The 17,773-nt window shown below is 34.5% G+C and overlaps 1 protein-coding gene across 11 annotated transcripts in view; it reads right to left on the bottom strand.

Moving 5' to 3' along the window:
* The window catches only part of DMD (dystrophin), a 2,399,796-nt gene that overhangs the window by 707,508 nt on the left and 1,674,515 nt on the right, over positions 1-17,773 (bottom strand). For all 11 annotated transcript variants that reach the window (XM_007493357.3, XM_056797113.1, XM_056797116.1 and 8 more), the window contains one exon: positions 15,818-16,050. In XM_007493357.3, coding sequence (XP_007493419.2) covers positions 15,818-16,050 — 233 coding nt within the window. The remainder of the gene's footprint in view (positions 1-15,817; positions 16,051-17,773) is intronic.

The following is a 17,773-nucleotide window of genomic DNA, read 5'->3' as shown; positions in this document are numbered from 1 at the left end:
CAAAGTTTTAGAAAGTGCAAATGGCAGGCTAATGCTGAGGTGCAGTGGATATTTATGAGAGTTTGGGATCCCATAGAACTAATTGAGAAATTCAGTTCCCTAGAAAACAAGCCGTTAAGTACCCACCATAATTATTGCACTGGCAGAATAATACACAAAAGGCATGGTTTTAGAAAGAATTGACAGTTGACTGGTACTATGTTCAAGTACTGCTAGGATATAAAGGCTTAATATGTAATTTCCTTTCATTGTTAGAATGTACATTTCATGAGGGAAGGGATTGTCATATTTTTTCCTTGGTAAATCTAGCATATGCCAACATACTTGTCATGTAGTAAGTAGTTAATACCTTGTCTAACTAAAAATAAATGAATACATACATTTTCTCCCTATTTAATAGTAGGACCACTTGAGAAGCTTTGCACCAGGAGAGAAAAAAAAACTCAGCAAAATTATGACACCTGTTATGCCTGCTACCTGTCTGACCTTCAACAGATCACTTTTACTGAAAAAAAAAAAAATGAGGTCAGCCTAGAGGGCTTCTGGGATTCTTTTCAGCTCCAAAGTTATGATTCAATGATCCAAACTGATTGATATGTCTTCCATTTCAACAACTTTTCTTATTACTTTCATCACTGATCTAAGCAAAGCAAAATGGCAGTTCCATTTTTTTGGACAGTTAGTAGGTATCTGTGCCATTAGTTAGCAATTTATATTCCTTCTCACCCAATGTGCAGTATCAGAGAGACATGGAAACCATGTTTAGAAGAGTAGTTATTTCTGGGGGCAGCTGGGTGACTCAGTGGATTGAGAGCCAGGTCTAGAGACGGGAGGTCCTGGGTTCAAATATGGCCTCAGACACTTCCCAGCTCTGTGGCGCCCTGGGCAAGTCACTTGACCCTCATTGCCTAGCTTTTACCACTCTTTTGCCTTGGAGTCAATACGTTGGGTAAGGGTTTAAAAAAAAAAAGAGTAGTTATTTCTATTAACTTCAATCCATGAGGAGCATGACTATATTGAGAGGAACATAACTATTTATAGACAACTTTTATTTTTAGAAAAGGAGAATAAATCACAACTGATTTTACCCAGTATTCCAGCTTGTCTGTCTATGATTATTGGCAAGGTGTGGGGGGAGACAGCAACTATATTATTGTAGCAATGTATTTTATTTTTATAACTTTTTCTTGTTATTGAAAGTTAATATGTTTTGAAGAATCATCCACTGACAAAATTATATTTGTCAAAAAATAATGAAGTTAATACTTAAAATATAATATTTTTCATGAATGTTAGATATTTTCACACATTTTATAAAATATATAATTTTTCTTTTGATATAAAATGAGCTGAAAAGTATTTTAGTTTACTTTTTTCCCTTCAAAGTGGCACAAGAAATGATATTCTGCCTTTCTTCATATATCTCCTTGTTTCTAAACTTCATAATTAATTGCAAAGACCTTAGGGGAAGCTGAAAAAGTGGAAAGGAATCTTAAAATGAATTTGTCCTTTGAGATTATTGGCCTAGATATAACATAAATTGTACTTGGTACATTCCCTAGGAGAATTTCCTTAAAGAAATCAGACAAAATTTGAAATTGACCTATTAGGAGTATGAGGGAGCCAGTTTAAATTGGCCCTTGAGAGCTGATAGTTAAATTTTCAATATGAATGAGTATTTACAACCAGGAAATCAGGTATGCTACTTTATTATCTAGACTTAAAGTGATGAATAAAATGTTAACAATACAGCTTAAACAAAAAAGTATATAATGTGTATGTCATTTTTATTGGAGAATTAACTGTTAAACACTTGCCATTATACTATTCAATGTTAGTTTTTGATTCCTACAATCTCCTTTATCAGTGATATCCTTTCATTTACCCACTCTGTGTTTTTGGACCTTTGGTATATACTCTCTAGGGTTTGCAATTATCTTAGAAAGAAATCTAAGCATTGTAGCTGTAGACTTGAGGCATTAGTACATGTTTTGGTGTGAAAGATACATGATTTATATCAGAAAAATTGTATATACAAGCTGTTCTATAGTTATGCCATGTGCCTTTGGTACATATTCTCTGGAGTTAGCAATTATTTTAGAAAGAAATCTAATAAAGCTATCCCTACTATGACTATTAGTTCCTTTTAAGAGTATTAATTGTTAAAAAAAAAAACAAAAAACCTTAATGTTTTATACCTCTCCAGGTACTTTCATTTCAACAGAGAAATTCTTAAGATTTAATGTTTTAACACAAAGTAGTGAATTTTTAATGGTACAATTTCAGCAAGTGGCAGGCAGATTGGAGAGTAGACCTATTTTTTATCCAAGGAAACCTTTTCAAAGGAAAAGTTATAATTGATCACTAGGACAAAACTTCTATTATCTATGAGAACTTCCTTTACTTGCTCAGAAACTAGGGCTAGAAATTGAGGAATGTTAGACTGCATGATTCTAAAATATAAAGAAAAATAAGAAAAAATGAGCTGATCATTTTGATATTTCTGGATGTTCATTATTTTGTAAGGGAAACAAATCCTATAATGAGGTAATTTAACTTTTTTAGCATTACTCAAGTATTTGGTACTATGTGGGCAGATACCATATTTATTTCAAACAATAAAAGAGGATAATTTGATGCTGCAGCATTTGGATTTAATCTAATTTTTTTAGACAGTGATGGAAAGAAAGAAAAAAGCAGAGAAGTATCATATCACAATATGGAGTGTGTCATCTCTATGAATCAGAATTTCCTAAGGCTATGAGAGTAGGCAGCTGCCTACTAGGTCTGTTTTATGGGGTGGTGAATGTATGATTTATAAAAAACCCTCCCTCTACTGTCCTAAACAAATGCTTAAAATTCCCACTAATAAATAAATTTTTCTCAAAAGCCTTCAGATTGTTAGAAAACAATATCTTTCTGAAAACTGTTCTATTAAAGGTTTTTTTTTTCTCTTAAGGAGGGAAACAAAAAAGATAGCATGTTTCAAAAGTAGGAGGAGTGAACTAAATTATGCTGGACTGGTTAAAAGATAATTTTTAACATTCTGGTGAAAATTAACAAGTTAGAGCTTTAAAAACCAGGAAAAAATAGAAGTAAAAAAAAAAGAAAGAAAAGTTAAAGGCCTTGTGACTTTGCAGACACATACAGTGGTTTTCCTATCCCTTTTCTGACTGAAAAAATAAACCTGTGCAGGACAAACCTTCCTTATGCAAAAAAGAAGGTAAAGAACATAGGTGAGTGATAGGAGTGTAGAACAAGATAATCAAAGTCTTTCCTGAGATGAACAGAAAGTAGTCACAGATAATATTCTTTTGCTAAGGAAATTAGTAATACTAGCCTTATAATAAAGCTATAAGTAGAGGATTTTTCAACACCTAAAATCCTTAAAGTAACATTATTTCTCTATAAAATAGATGCCAGACTGTGATTGATAAATTTGGAAGTTTAGTGATGAGAACATTAAACTGTACCTACATAATTACATTCCTTTAAATTTGGCTCTAAATTGTGACCAGCTTTAAAGTGCTTGAATAAATGTTGGTATTTTACTGATATCTATGAACTTTATTTTTACAATTTTATTATTAAAAATTATGATTATTCCAATTGGGTTTTGTATTTCTTTCTAATTTCAGTTTTCCATACGTTAGGGAGGTAAAAATAGTTGGTTATTATAAACATATTCAAGTACAAATTAGTGGCAGTTACTTGATTTTCAGATTCAATGCCTCTGAGGAAATAAACCATCTCTAATGGGCTAACTTTAAACCTATAAAAGCCGTGTTTGTGAAATTATAGAGATAAACAGAATTTCTTAGATTCATTCAGGGATAAATACTGGATTTGAGGTCCCAGATCCTCAATGAAATCCTAGCCAGCTTACTCCTTGTGTGAGCTTGGAAAAGTCACTTTCTATGTCTTACCCATAAAAGAAGAATGTTGAATTTGATGGCCTCTAAAGACCACTGATCATATAACTAAGCAAATCATTTAACATCTCTAGACTTCATTTTTCAGATCTGTAAAATAAGAGGAACTGGGATAAATCATATCAAATCCCTTCAAACTTTACATCCAATGGGTCCATATGTTTAAATTTAACTGAGTTATAAAGGAAGTATGGACCTGGCAACGAACTATAACTGTTGCTTGAGCACCAGCCAAGCTAAATGCAAAGAAGCTTATTGTATGATTCACTTCAGGGTAATGATTTTTTTTTCTTTTGGCCACAAAAACAAAGACCTCTTATGGAGCTATACAGGAACTGTGAACCGTGTTGTTGAAGGACATTACCACACCAATTTTTTTGCATATGCTTAAGAATATATGAGGTGACAATGTTTTAAGGTGTTGCTGAGCACTGCTGGAGGAAGTACATCAGTGAGCTCACAGATCCATTTTACTGAAGAATATCAATAAAAAGGTTCAGTTTTAGCCAACTCATTCATTAAGAAAAAGCATTTAAGAGTCTATTATGTGTCAGGGATTTTGCTATGTTTTAAGTATACAAGGATGAAAACAACAACGAAGACTGTCCCACAAAAAGCTTACATCCTTCCAGGGGGAAATCCCATGGCAGTCAATCAATAATCCATTACCAAGCACCTCCTATGTAGTAGGCACTGTATATAGATAGGTGTACAAAAATATCCATTTTATTATATGTAGGCTTAGCCTAGATCATCCTGTCTGATTAATATCCATTGCCACCCAACACCAACTAGTAGAGAGACTATCCCAAAGTAGTAAGCCATAGAATAGGTGGGGATTAACACGTGGGCTATAAGGTGCTGCAGGGAATGTTCATTCAGAGATGATCCAGAATGAGGACATCTGTGGTTTTGATGGTGGTGCAGGGAGAGGCACTAAAAGAGGTATGCTCAAAAGAGGATCTGGTGAGCGCCAAAGATGCCATTTCACATAGGGTCATAGCAGTCTGGTTATTTTGAACTCTGTACTGAAAGGATTGGTCTGTATTTTGCCAGGTTCTGAATCCTCCATCTCCCACTGAAGACAATCTTCTGGATTGTTCAGAATTCTCAATTTTAAGCTAATGTTTCGTTTTTTTTCCTAGATATTAATGTATTAATGATATTAACATAATGGAAATAATAAGAATTTTTATTAGTTCAGATCTTTGTCAAGAACAAACTATTTTTATGTAAATAATTTTATGTAAATAATCCATAGACAAGAAGAGACAACTAAGGGCAAAAGGTACCTTCCTTTTGTGGATACAACCTTAGTTTTCTTTTCATTGTATTAAAAAAAAAATATATATATATATATACACTAATTTTACTCCACAAACATGCCATTCAATCAACATTTTTAAATATCTGCTGTCACCTGTCACATTAATCTACTCCCCAAGTTCCATTCCCCACTCCTCAGTTCTGGATGACATAAGTCCTGAGCATTAACTCAGTAGATACTCTGATGTTGCATACAGTCATCCAAAATAGGTGGATCTAATGAACTGGGAACTTAATGAACTAATCCATCTTATAGCTGGTAAATTCCTATTTCTTAATCCTCAAATTTCTCTGATTATATTGCAGAATCTTCATTTGCTGAATCCAAAGTTCATATCCATTGCTACTTCTCCCTATCCACCTTGGTGATGGACTCCTCCATCCTTGGTGATGGACTAACGTGGAAAAAAAAGTGATACATATTTTTAGACATGACCAATATATGCATTTATTTTTTATTTTTTGGTGTATTGTAGAAGAGAGAAAATAAATGTCTGATAATTAAAAAAATAAATGTAGTTAAAAAATTAAAATGATCGCATATATACTCACCCATTCACAACCTGCTGTTTCTTCCCAAGAGAATACAAGCCAACAACTGCATTTCATTTTGTCGTTGTAATCCTCAGCATCTAGCAAAGTTACTGACTAGTACTTACTAAATTTGCTGAAATGGATCTAACTATTTCTATTTAACTATATATATACATACATATATATAAAACTATTTAACTATTAACATTTCTTTTTTTAAAATGAATAGGTAACTTAACAAGGTATTAAAAAACAAAAAAGAAAGCCCAGCAATGAGTGATCGCTTTCAATAGAGGACTCAGGGAAAGACTCTTATATAAATTCATACCCAAGTTGGGCTAAAGGATTTAAGGAATTTCACTAGAGAGAGAAATGGTAGGGAAAGGATAATTTGTTCATTCCAGGCATGGAGACTGGAAGAAACAAGGGTAAAGAAAAGGAGAAAAGCAAGAAAAATAGAAAAGGAATTTAACATGGAACCCCTGGATCAGAGTTCAAAACTCAGCTCTACCATTTAATATCTTTTTGCCTTTAAGATAGTTACACTCGCTCAGGCCTAGAGACTGAGGTTCTAGGTTCAAATCTGGCCTCAGCCACTTCCCAGCTGTGTGACCCTGGGCAAGTCATTTGACCCCCATTGCCTAGCCCTTACCACTCTTCTGCTTGGGAGCCAATACACAGTATTGACTCCAAGACTGAAGGTAAGGGTTTAAGTAAAAAAAAAAAAAGATAGTCACATTCTCTCTGGGTTGAAATTTACTTATCTAAAATGAGAGGTTGTACAAATGACTTCTAGGATCCCTTTCAACTCTGGAGATAAGATTCTATGACAAAATGAGGGATAGAAAGAATGTAACACTTTGGTTAGAATAAAAAGTCTATGAAAAAGATAAAGCTGGAAAAGGAGGTGGGAGCCAGATCATGAAGGGCATTAAATGGAAAAAATCAGGTGTTAATGTCTTATCCAATAGAAAAATGGAAAACCACTATGCAATAGAGAGCTAACATATACAGAGTAATAGATAAAGAAGGTCATTCCTCTCAGGCCTTGAAGAATGAATCAGGGAAGGAATTGACTGAAGAGAAAGACAAGTTAGGAAAATTTTATAATAGTCTAGGCAAAAAGAGATAAGGGCCTAGATGGGTTGCATCATAATTAGATAAGAAGGATGGATTAGGAGAGATACAGCACTTTAGTGACAAGATGGGTGGAAGGAAGGAGAACGAAGAATTCCAGATTATTTTACCAATCAGCCCAGGTGTCTGGGAACAAAAAATATAAATAGGTACTCAAATTAGGAGAAAGGGCAGGTTAGACACAATTTCAACGATTTGATTTACTTGTGTAAATATCAATTAAATTGGACTATTGTGGTAGAGGCATGGAGAGGACTTGGAAACCAAGATGCAAGAACCAAGGCTGTCAATCAGGAAGGAGTTTCCAAAAGGGAATGTTCCCAGGAGTTGGTAGTTGAGCTGACCAAGGGGAGGGGACTGGACTTGGAGTCACTCTCCCTGGAGGTTGAACCTGGCTGAAAGCCCTGTGGTCTTTCAGCTGACTTGGTTTGGGGGTTCTCTGGCTTTGGATAGTTAAAGTTGATAAGGAGAAACTTGGCTTTTGAGTTGATGGTCTGTTTGAGAGTTGAGCTGGCCAGGAGAAACTGAGAGACTCTGAACTTTGTTTTCTCTCTTGAGGGAGTTGTCTCAGACTGAAGGACCCTTGGGGGGCTTCAGAAATTAAGTTGAGAGACCTTGCTGATTTTGTGAAGAAGGAAGAAGATTTTGAATAGCTGTTGTCCTCCATCTCCCTAAATGTCTTAGAGTCACAGCTTGTGACTGGACTACTTTCTCAAACCCTCATTTTAGATTAGGGACATCCTCATCCCTCTCACCTTAGTTTCCCATCTTGTTATCCCAAAAACACCCCTTGCCTTGGAAAAGGAAAGGAAAAGAGTATCTTTATAGTTCAACCAAGAAGGGGAGAGAAGAAGCCAAAGGCTTCAAGAAGACTTGGGAGGAGAGGGTGGCAGGAAGAAGAGGGTTGGAGAAGGGAAGGAGTGAAAGGGAGGAGATTAAAAAGATATATTGATCCATCAGCCATCAATAGGGATTAGTAGGCAAGCCCCAGAGTAGTTCCCTTGTGTAGCAGTTCCCCTGTATACCAGCATCCTTGTGTATCAGCATCCCTCATTTCTACCTCCATTACAAATAAGCATCCTCAGGTTCCCTCAGCAGCTCTCTCTAGTCACAAGCCAGAGGACAACAGTCATTACAAAAGAAACAGTTCCCCTCAGTTTACCTTCTCTATTTCACTATGCAGAACACCTAGCACCAAAATTAATACAGTGACTCCTAATTCATTAAACAAAATCTACCAGATGCCCTGCAGCTTAAAGAAAACAAAATTAAAACTCTCAGAACAAATTTTTATTATTTTTATTTTTAGTAACTGCAGGATGAGATGAAATGTACATTTGAGGCAAATATTCTCTTTGTTTTATTCCACAAGTGCTTAAATCAGAAGAAAAATTGCTAAGAAGCTTTATTTACTTCTTTTTTTTTTAACCCTTACTTTCTGTCTTGGAATTTGTTCTAAGGCAGAAAAGTGGTAAGGGCTAGGCCATGAGGGTTAAGTGACTTGCCCAAGGTCATATAGCTAGGAAGTGTCTGAGGCAAAATTTGAACCCTTGACCTCCCATCTCTGGGTCTGGCTCTGCTCCCTTTATTGACTTCTAATGATGTTTTATTTTTAAGATACAGGTAAATAGGAAACATTTATAATGATTTTTAACAAAACACAATAAAATGTGTCATATTAATATCACAAATAATTTACTTGTAAATTTAAGGTGTTTTTCTTTTAAAGAAGAAATCTGTCTACATTTAAGTCTGAATTATTCTAGCATTCAGAAGGAAGTCAAAGATTTTCATTTGATAGAGATAAGGATAGTCCATTCATTCTAGAACTGTATTCTACAAAGTCTGGGCCATAGGCTGACCTGGAAGAGTGTATGATTAATCAATTAGAGGATGAAAAACTGGTTCCCCCTCCCCCATGAGACAGGTTAGGCATTAGCACAACCACATCTACACTTGTTCAATTACACCTGTGTTCAGAATCCTCTCCTACATGACTTCGTCTCTGCATCTATGGCTACAGCCACTGGAAAAATTGCTCCATCCAGGTATATGGATATATATGCCATCCCCTAGATCTTCTAGAAAAGATCCCTTTGTGGCTGTAGCTGATCCCCTTGGAGGGCTGGTTTTGTGTTGGGAGCAGTAATCATGGCTTAGAGCCACTACTCTCTATTTTCCTTTCATAGGGATTTAGTGTGAATGGTTGTACTATTCATCACAGTATTTATTACATTATCTTTGCCCCTAAACACATGCCTCTTCCTCCAAACTGTCCTAATACAGTTGAGGGCACCACTATCCTTCCAGGCATCTGGGTTTATAATCCCAATAGTATCCTAAACTTTAGACTTTCCTTCATTTCATCTAAGGAATGGCCAAATCTTATCATTTCTACCTCCATAATGTCTCTAACATCTATCCTTGTTGTTTACAGGTAGGTCTGGATTCCCTCTCACCTGGACAATTGCAGAAATCCTCCTGTAGTTCCTCTTCCCCTCAAAACTTTTTCTTCTCTAATTCATTCTCCACAAAGCTGCCAAAGTGATTTCCCCCCAAACAGAGATCATCTTATCACATCATTCTTCCACCCAACAAAGTCCAGTAGCTCACTGTTCATTCCAGGACCCATTATGTAATTCCCCCTTTTACTTTACTTAACTTTTTTTTGTACTTGACAAGAACTTGACAAGAATTTGACATCGTCAAATATAATCATTCCCAAATACATACTACAGAGAGGACTGTATTTTAAAAGAATATAATAAACTCAATTTTGTTTTAGAAGCTGCCCTATTAATTTCCCAAACTTTTCTGTACTTAAAAAATGTTTCAAGGACCTTTCTTTAGTCAACATTTTGGCATCCCTATTATTCATCCTCCTCTCCCATCTATATTTTCCCAGTTCCATAAAAAATAAAAGAAAACCTCTATTGTTACAAATATGAATAATCAAAGAAAGCAAAGTCTCATATTGACTGTGTATGAAAATGTATATCTCAATTTGTCCTTCATACCACATGGCTTTTTAACTTCCTCTTTTAAGCTGTGTATGTAGATGATCATTAGTACATGTAATTCATTGATAGTTGCATATATGCATATTCGATGTGCACAGTCAAAACTTAAACTAGTGAGGTGGGTGGAGAGGATGTTCTTGGAGAAGTTGGCTCTAAATATGAAACCCTGAGTTCTATTCTCTTATATAAAGGCTAATGGTATTAATTTTTTCTTTTTAAAGTCTTGAGCACTTCCATAGAGAAAATATATAATTCAAATATAGTTCCTCTTTAGCATCTTAATAAAATTCATTGAGTAAAATGACTCCTTTAAAACAGTATTAGCTTTCCATTTTCTAAAAATAAGAACTCTGCTTGAGGAAAGAAGAAACTTTTAGCTGCATATGTAATCCTTTGAAATTAGGAACTCAAGGGTGATTATAAAGGTTGATTTATTTAAATGTCATGTCCTTACAACCTAAATGGGCTTTCTGGGGTCAGTCTTTCAATCATACTATGCCTGTGGCTTGAAAACCATTCAAACAAAAAGAACTAAGTTTTTCATGAGCAGAGTTACTGATTACACCCCTGAATAATTTGGCTAAGGTTCAGTTGCTTTGTGGAGGCTGTAATAATGTGATCTGAGGAGTCAGGGAACATTGGTACACTTCTTTCTCTTAAGAATGATGTTTCCTTATTAAATTTCAATCAATTCATTGTAATCAATAAGTAGTTAATTGAATTAAGCACCTACCACACAAAAGAGATATCTGTCTTATACCTTTGTGGGAAATGTTTTAGGTGTTGATTTTCTAAAACAAAAGGAAATAAAATATTTTATTTTAGATTAACCTCATCCATTATGAGGCAGTTTCATGTTTCTGGACTTATAGTCAGGAAGACTTGAGTTCAAATGTGCCTCAGATACCTTCCAGTTCTGTGACCTTTGGCAGATTGCTTAATCTTTCTGTCTCAGTTTTCTCTTATTTCAAATATGGAGAATAACATTAATTATGATTATAAGTGAGATAATAATAATAATCTTCCTCACATTATTGTTACTAAGGTCAAATCAGAATACAAAGAAAGTGCTTTGCAAATCTTAAAATACTATTATGATTATTTTTCAAACTTTAGTTTCAGTTAGAAACTATTTCTCTCAAATGAATATATAAGTGTTATATAGGTATATGCATATAGGTATGAAGTAGGTGGAAATATCTAATACATAATATATTATATTATTCATACATTATACCCGTGTGTGTGTGTGTGTGTGTGTGTGTGTGTGTGTGTGTGTGTGTGTGTGTGTGTGTAAGGGCTATGTTATGAACGTGAGGGTTGTATAAGTATGCATGTATAAGTGCTTCATAAATGCTAGCTAGTATTCTTGTTAATTAAAAAGAAAAAAAGGGATATTTTGGATTTCACATTAAGCACTAAAATAATTGATAAATCATTATAGCTTTAATGTCTCTAAGGAAGCAGCAGCATGGTGGAAGGAGCACTGGGGTGTTGCCTTGCCTTTGAGTTTCTCAGCATGGAGAACTTGCTGTGTATCATTTATAAAATAAGTATAAAACCCAAATTGTTTTGAATATCAATTAGGTGTAATGTGCATACTTTCCAAAACCGAGAGCATTATAAAAATGCAAGATGCAATCACTAATCATACTATTGAAATATTTTAGTGAGAATAGGAGATAAGGTAGGACTGGGGAGAGAATGAAAATTCACCTGGATTAATAGTTTTTTTAAAAATCATATAAAAAGAATGTCTTCACAACACACACAAATCATATAAAAAGATGTCTTCACAAGGATTTAGAGGTCATAATAATATTGATATTTATGCTGGGCTTTAAGGTTTGCAAAAAACTTTATAAATATTCTCATGTTATCCTTACACCTATTCTGGAAATTAGAAGCTATCATTATCCCCATTTTATGGATGAGGAAAATGGGGTCATGACTGGCTCCCAGTTGGGAAATATTTAAGGTCACTTTTGAACTCATGTTTTCTTCTCTCCAGGTCCATTGTTCTACCCATCTACTCAGGTAGTATATCCATAGAATTAGTCTTGGTTGTTTAATACTCTCAGGGTCAGCTTTTAAAATTTCAATGATAAAAGCAAAGAAGAGACACTTTCCCCACCTTTATCTTCTATTTTTGAACCAATGCTGTGAAGTTTTCAAAGCAGAAGAAAGGTAAGAAAGGTAAGCAATGGGGCTAAATAATTTTCCCAGGTTCACCCAGCTAAGATGTCTGAGATCAGATTTGAACCCAAGACATCTCTAGACCTTGCTCTCAATTCACTAAGCAACCTAGATGCCCCCAGCAGAGACATTTTTGAAAATCTTTATTAGAGAAAAATAGACATATAAATGAGAAAAAATATTAAATTACATAATTTTCAAAAAATTATATTATCTGCTTTGTCATTAAGCAACTCTTCTAGGTGGAAGACATGTCATATGGTAGAATTTTTTATATTCTATTTTTATGACTTATAATTATATCTTCATATTTTATAATATTCTGTTTTCACTCACTTCTGAAAGTCTAGAAATCTGATTTCTGATGTTATCACTAAATTAGAACCTATCTCTAAAGTATCTATAAAGTATCAATGATTTGCCAAATCCAAGAGACCTTTTTTTGTTTTTAAACATTTCTTATACTTCTTGACCTGTTGAGAAATCTGACACAGACCACTATCTTTTCTGGGACATATTTTCCTCTCTGAGATTTTGTCATGTGGCTCTCTCTTGCTTCTTTTTCTACCTGACTGCTCCTCAGCTTCCATTGTTGGCTTATGATGATAATAGTAAGAATAACAGAAATGATGCCAGTCTTTCAGTTGTGTCTGACGCCAATAATTGTCCATAGGGTTTTCTTGGCAAGGACTCTGTGGTAGTTTGCCATTTTCTTATCCAATGGATTAAGGAAGAGGTTAAGTGACTTGCCCAGAGTGACACTGCTAGTAAGTGTGTGAGGCTGGTTTTGAATTCTGGTCTTCTTGACTTTAAGCCCGATGCTCTACCCACAGAGCCACCTAGCTTCCTCTTAAAAATAACAACATTTTTTTAATACTAACTGTGCCAGGCACTGTGCTAACTGCTTTACAAATATGACTTTACTGGATCCTCACAACACCTCGGGGAGTTAGGTGCTATTAATATGCCCATTTTTCAGAGGAAAAAAAAATCTGAAGCAAACAGAAGTTGCAAGACCATCCCAAAGCCACAGAGACAGTAAGTATCTCAGGTTGTTTTTGAATCAAGTCTTCCAGACACTGTTCACTGCTCTACCCACTCCTTAAATATGATTGTCTTTCTCTACAGCTGCCTTTTTTTTTGGGGGGGGCAGTCCGAAATACTCTGGCAAGCTCAACTCCCATAAGGTCACTTATCCCTAAGGAGATGCTTTCAGTCTCTATATCCAGTCCTAGTTTCCCTTATGATCTCCAGTCCTGCACTGCGAATTTCCCATTGGACATTTCTAAATAGATGTGGAGTAGACTCATCACACTCAGCATATCCACAGCAGAATCCATTATGTTCTCCCTCAAATTCATCTCATTTCCTCATTTTCCTGTTGTTGTAGAAGGAATTACCAGCCTTTCTGTCAACTAGCTTTATAATCTGGAGTCATTCTTGATTCTTCCTTCTTGTTTACCCTCAAATCTGAACAAAGGATCAAAGGTTTAGCTCTGGAGGGACCTTAGAGGTTGTCTAGTCTAAATATCTCATTTGATGAAGAACTTAAACCCAAAGAACTGAAATGATTTGCCCAGTATGACATAAGTAGTTAGCAGCTAAATCAGGATTTGAACTCAACCCTCCAACTCTGAATCTAGCACTCTTTCCACTATTCTACATAGTTGTTGGTTTTACCTTGACATTTTTCTACTCATACAAGCATCCTAGTCTAGGTCATCATTATTTCTCGCCTGAATTATAATAATTAGCCTCTTGATTTGTTTAATACCTGAAACATTTCCTGTGTCAAATCTGTCTTCCACACAGGTGCCAGGAAATCCTAAAGAACATATGCAACCAAGTTTCTTACCCTCAGAAATGTCCAGAGGAAATATAAACTCTTTTTGGGAATTTAAAACCCTCCATGGTCTAACACTAGTGTATTTTTCCAAAGTTGTTATACACATTATTCATCTTCACACACTCTAAATTTCAGCCCAAGTAGCCTATTCATTGGTCCTCATACATAACATTCCACCTCTTTTCTCCAATATTTTGCAAGCTTTTCTCCTAAGTGTTTGCTCCACCTAATCTCCATCTTTCAGAATTCCCCAACTCCTTCAAAGCTCAGCTCAAGCCCTATCAAGAGGAGTCCTCCCAACCCTCATTTTTAATTAGTCTATATAGTACCTCATTTGTATATAGGTTGTTAACTCCTACTAGAATATAAGCTTGATGAGATCAAAGACAATTTCATTTTATTCTTTCCAAGCTCAGTGACTTGTGTAGTGCTTGGCACATAGTAGATGCTTAATGTTTGGTGAATAACAAACATATAATTGTAATAAATAATAAATGTAATGTAATATAAATGTAATAAATAAATGTAACAAGTTACACATGAATGAAAATTTATGTAAAATTCCTAGGACAATTTATACTATCATAAATTTCAATATTTATAAAATAATACTTTAAATAATATCATTAAAAAGAATTATGTGAATGAAGTGATATACTACTCTCCCTCAACTGTTAGCATATGAGTTTTGACAGAAAATTAAAGTTAGTAATGTTCCCTTACTTGGGTGACAGCTTATTTACACTCGAAAAAAAAACATGATAGTGCTAGAAATCATTTTATGAAAACTCAAATGATTACATAAAAATATAATATTGTATTTGGAATCTAATTAAACTATGCATCCTATCAAATCACTCACTGTTATATAATTACTACTGACTATTGTTTTCAACTTTTTAAATGCCATTTCTATATAGTTTACACCTTTTATTTTCAGAAAATAGTTCAGCAACAATGCAATGTTTTAATACAACTTTTTGCTTTCTTTTTTCTTCGGCTCAAGATCTTTATGGGTAGGATGATGACAACATATATGGCTTTCAGATATATTCTACCTAAACACCCAAGATTATAAAAGATATATTGCAGATTCATTTTAAATAAGTGAATGCACACTATCATCATTTTCTTACATTTCTTTTCAACAGTAATTCTGAAAAAAATCAGTTCTATGAATCTAAGAAATACAATGTTTATGAATCTCTTTTTGGAGGACATTACTGCTGTATAAATTTAAATCTTTGAATCTAGAGTAATTCAAATAAGTTACAATTCAAGTAATTTCCTTCTTTTACATTTATATCCAACTCTCAATTATCCTTAGCAATGAAAAGAAAAAAGTACCAACGATAAACCAAACTGGTGGGTAAGCCCTAGATTGTTTATATCTGGTTTGGGAATTCATGATAAGTATATAATGCCAAAACAACATTTAAAAAGCAAAAACTTCAAATGGACCATTTGCCTTCATTTAGGCAGAAAGCCTCTCCCCTCCCCAATTTATTTTACTGAACTCTATCAAGCTAGATGTGCTTAGAAATGCTATTTCCCTTCTGTTGGACATACGCCTTCCTAATTTTGCATTGCTTTAGCTAATATTAGAATTTTGATTTTTCCTGAGTACATAAAGACTGACTAGAAGGAGAGTCTGAGTTGAACTGTCTGAGGATGAACTGAAAGAGATAGTTGACAGGGAAAAGCTGACTAAAAACCGACTGTAGATAATCCACAATAGTGATCTGTTCTGCCTCCATCACTAACTTGGAGAAAAAACAACAACAAAAACAAATGTGTGTCAGCTTCTTATATTTTATTCTTCATACCTTTTGTTTGATGATCATGTCATTGATGTCTTCAAGATCACCCACCATCACCCTCTGAGTTTTTATCACACGATCCAGCAAGGAAAGCCAGTCAGTGAGCTCTGTCCACGCCTTGTTGAAGTCAGCTAAGGCTGGTACCTCCAACAGCAAGGAAGATGGCATTTCTAGTTTGGAGATGGTAGTTTCCTTAGTAACCAGAGTTTGCGTAACCACAGTAACAGTTTGACCAGGAGCTAAAACATTTTTGAGGGGAAAAAAAAGAAGAATGTAAGGAACATAGAGCTAGAATTAAATCATTTATTTTGAGAACATATGTATTTTAATAAAATACTAACTATTGCAGATGGGCTATTATTTATATTATATGTTTACAAAACAAATATGTATTTACATAATATCACATATAGTAGGACAATACACAGACTTCATTTTTCATTTATACACATTTGAGAGTTCAATTTTCAAAATGATTTTGCCTATCAAATCAGAAATAATATTGTTCTAAATAGTTTCTTTTCAGAAACAATTATGTGGAATGAGAAATTGATCAGATAAACAAAAATAATCAAAACAAGAATAAAGTTTACTTAAAACTTAAAAAAAAGTGAAGGGAAAACTAAGGATAATATATAGTTTTTGCTGTATCATTACCTTTAGTAAGGAGTAAATTATAATCAGAGGTCAAACCCCAAGGGACTCATGGGTCAACAAAAACTGCTTAATGTTAGCAGTATTATTTGTATTGAGAACAGTTTATCACATTTTTTCCCACTTAAACTAGTAATAAAAAATGGCTAGCAGTAGGGGGAAATGGGTATCATTAATCTTTGTGAACAAGAGCTAACAAAGTCCATTATTGTTGGGACATGAAATACTGTTTTTATAACCAGTGAGTAAAAACAAATGTGTAATAAGCATTACTTTACTATTTTGAATTGTATGACCAAAGCTGGCTGACAGTAAGTATCATAGTCAATAGATTTGGCCAAAGAAATGTGGACACATGAAGAAGTTCATAAAATCATGGCGTCAGAGTTGAAAGGCACCTAGGAGGTCATGGAGTCTAACCCTTTAATTTTACAGCAATGTGCTAACACGTAGGAAATCTCTTCACAAGGTATAAATACATTTCTGATTAGATCAGAGAGGGGGGAAAAACCTCTAAAAATACTTCTCCCCTTTACCTATTAAATAGCTAAACCCTAGGAAATTTGAAAGACTTACACGTAGAAGAGATATTTAAAGGGAGGGAAAGGGATTTCTTTCCTTTCACTCTCTTTTAATTTACCACTCTTTTCAAGAGGGAGGGACAATCTCTACTAGTTTGAGTGTTCATTAGTTGGAAAGAGTTCAAAGAAGTAGTTTTGAGGAATGAGATCCCTGGAAGCAGAGAATAGAACTCTCTATGGACTCAAGAGAGGACTGACTGGTAGCTGGGAATGGAGCTATGGAGAGATCTTGAAAAATCAGTTAAGCAACCAGTCCAGTAAAGACACCAGCACCCAAGGGAAGCTATGTGAAGACTCTAAAAAGCGAGAAAGAACTTCTAGATGCTGTATTTCAATTATTCTTGGCAACTAGGCTCTACATTTTGGTTTTTCTACATTTGGAAAGTATTCTAATGCTGTAATTTTCCTCCAGATTTTGTGTCTTTGGACAAAGGCACATTTACCCTGCTCTAATTTTAACACTAGGGAAGCAAAACAATATCTTTTATACAAATATAGTACTTCACAGAGGCATAAATGAATAAAACTACTCTTCTTTGTTCTCAGAGTTGTTACTGTGTTATTCATTTCTTAGGTTTGGGACAGGAAACCTGGTAATTGGACAATTACTGGAACAAATCAGTGTTAATTCCTAAAATATTTAGTTTAATAAGAACCCAAAACCTATATAAAACTAATTTTGCTAGTAACTCATCTGAGGGAAGAGAAACTTAGTGGACAGTCGTGA

Source organism: Monodelphis domestica, chromosome 4 (assembly GCF_027887165.1).
Source record: "Monodelphis domestica isolate mMonDom1 chromosome 4, mMonDom1.pri, whole genome shotgun sequence".
Classification (NCBI taxonomy): Eukaryota; Metazoa; Chordata; class Mammalia; order Didelphimorphia; family Didelphidae; genus Monodelphis; species Monodelphis domestica.
This window is presented reverse-complemented; position numbering and strand designations above follow the sequence as displayed.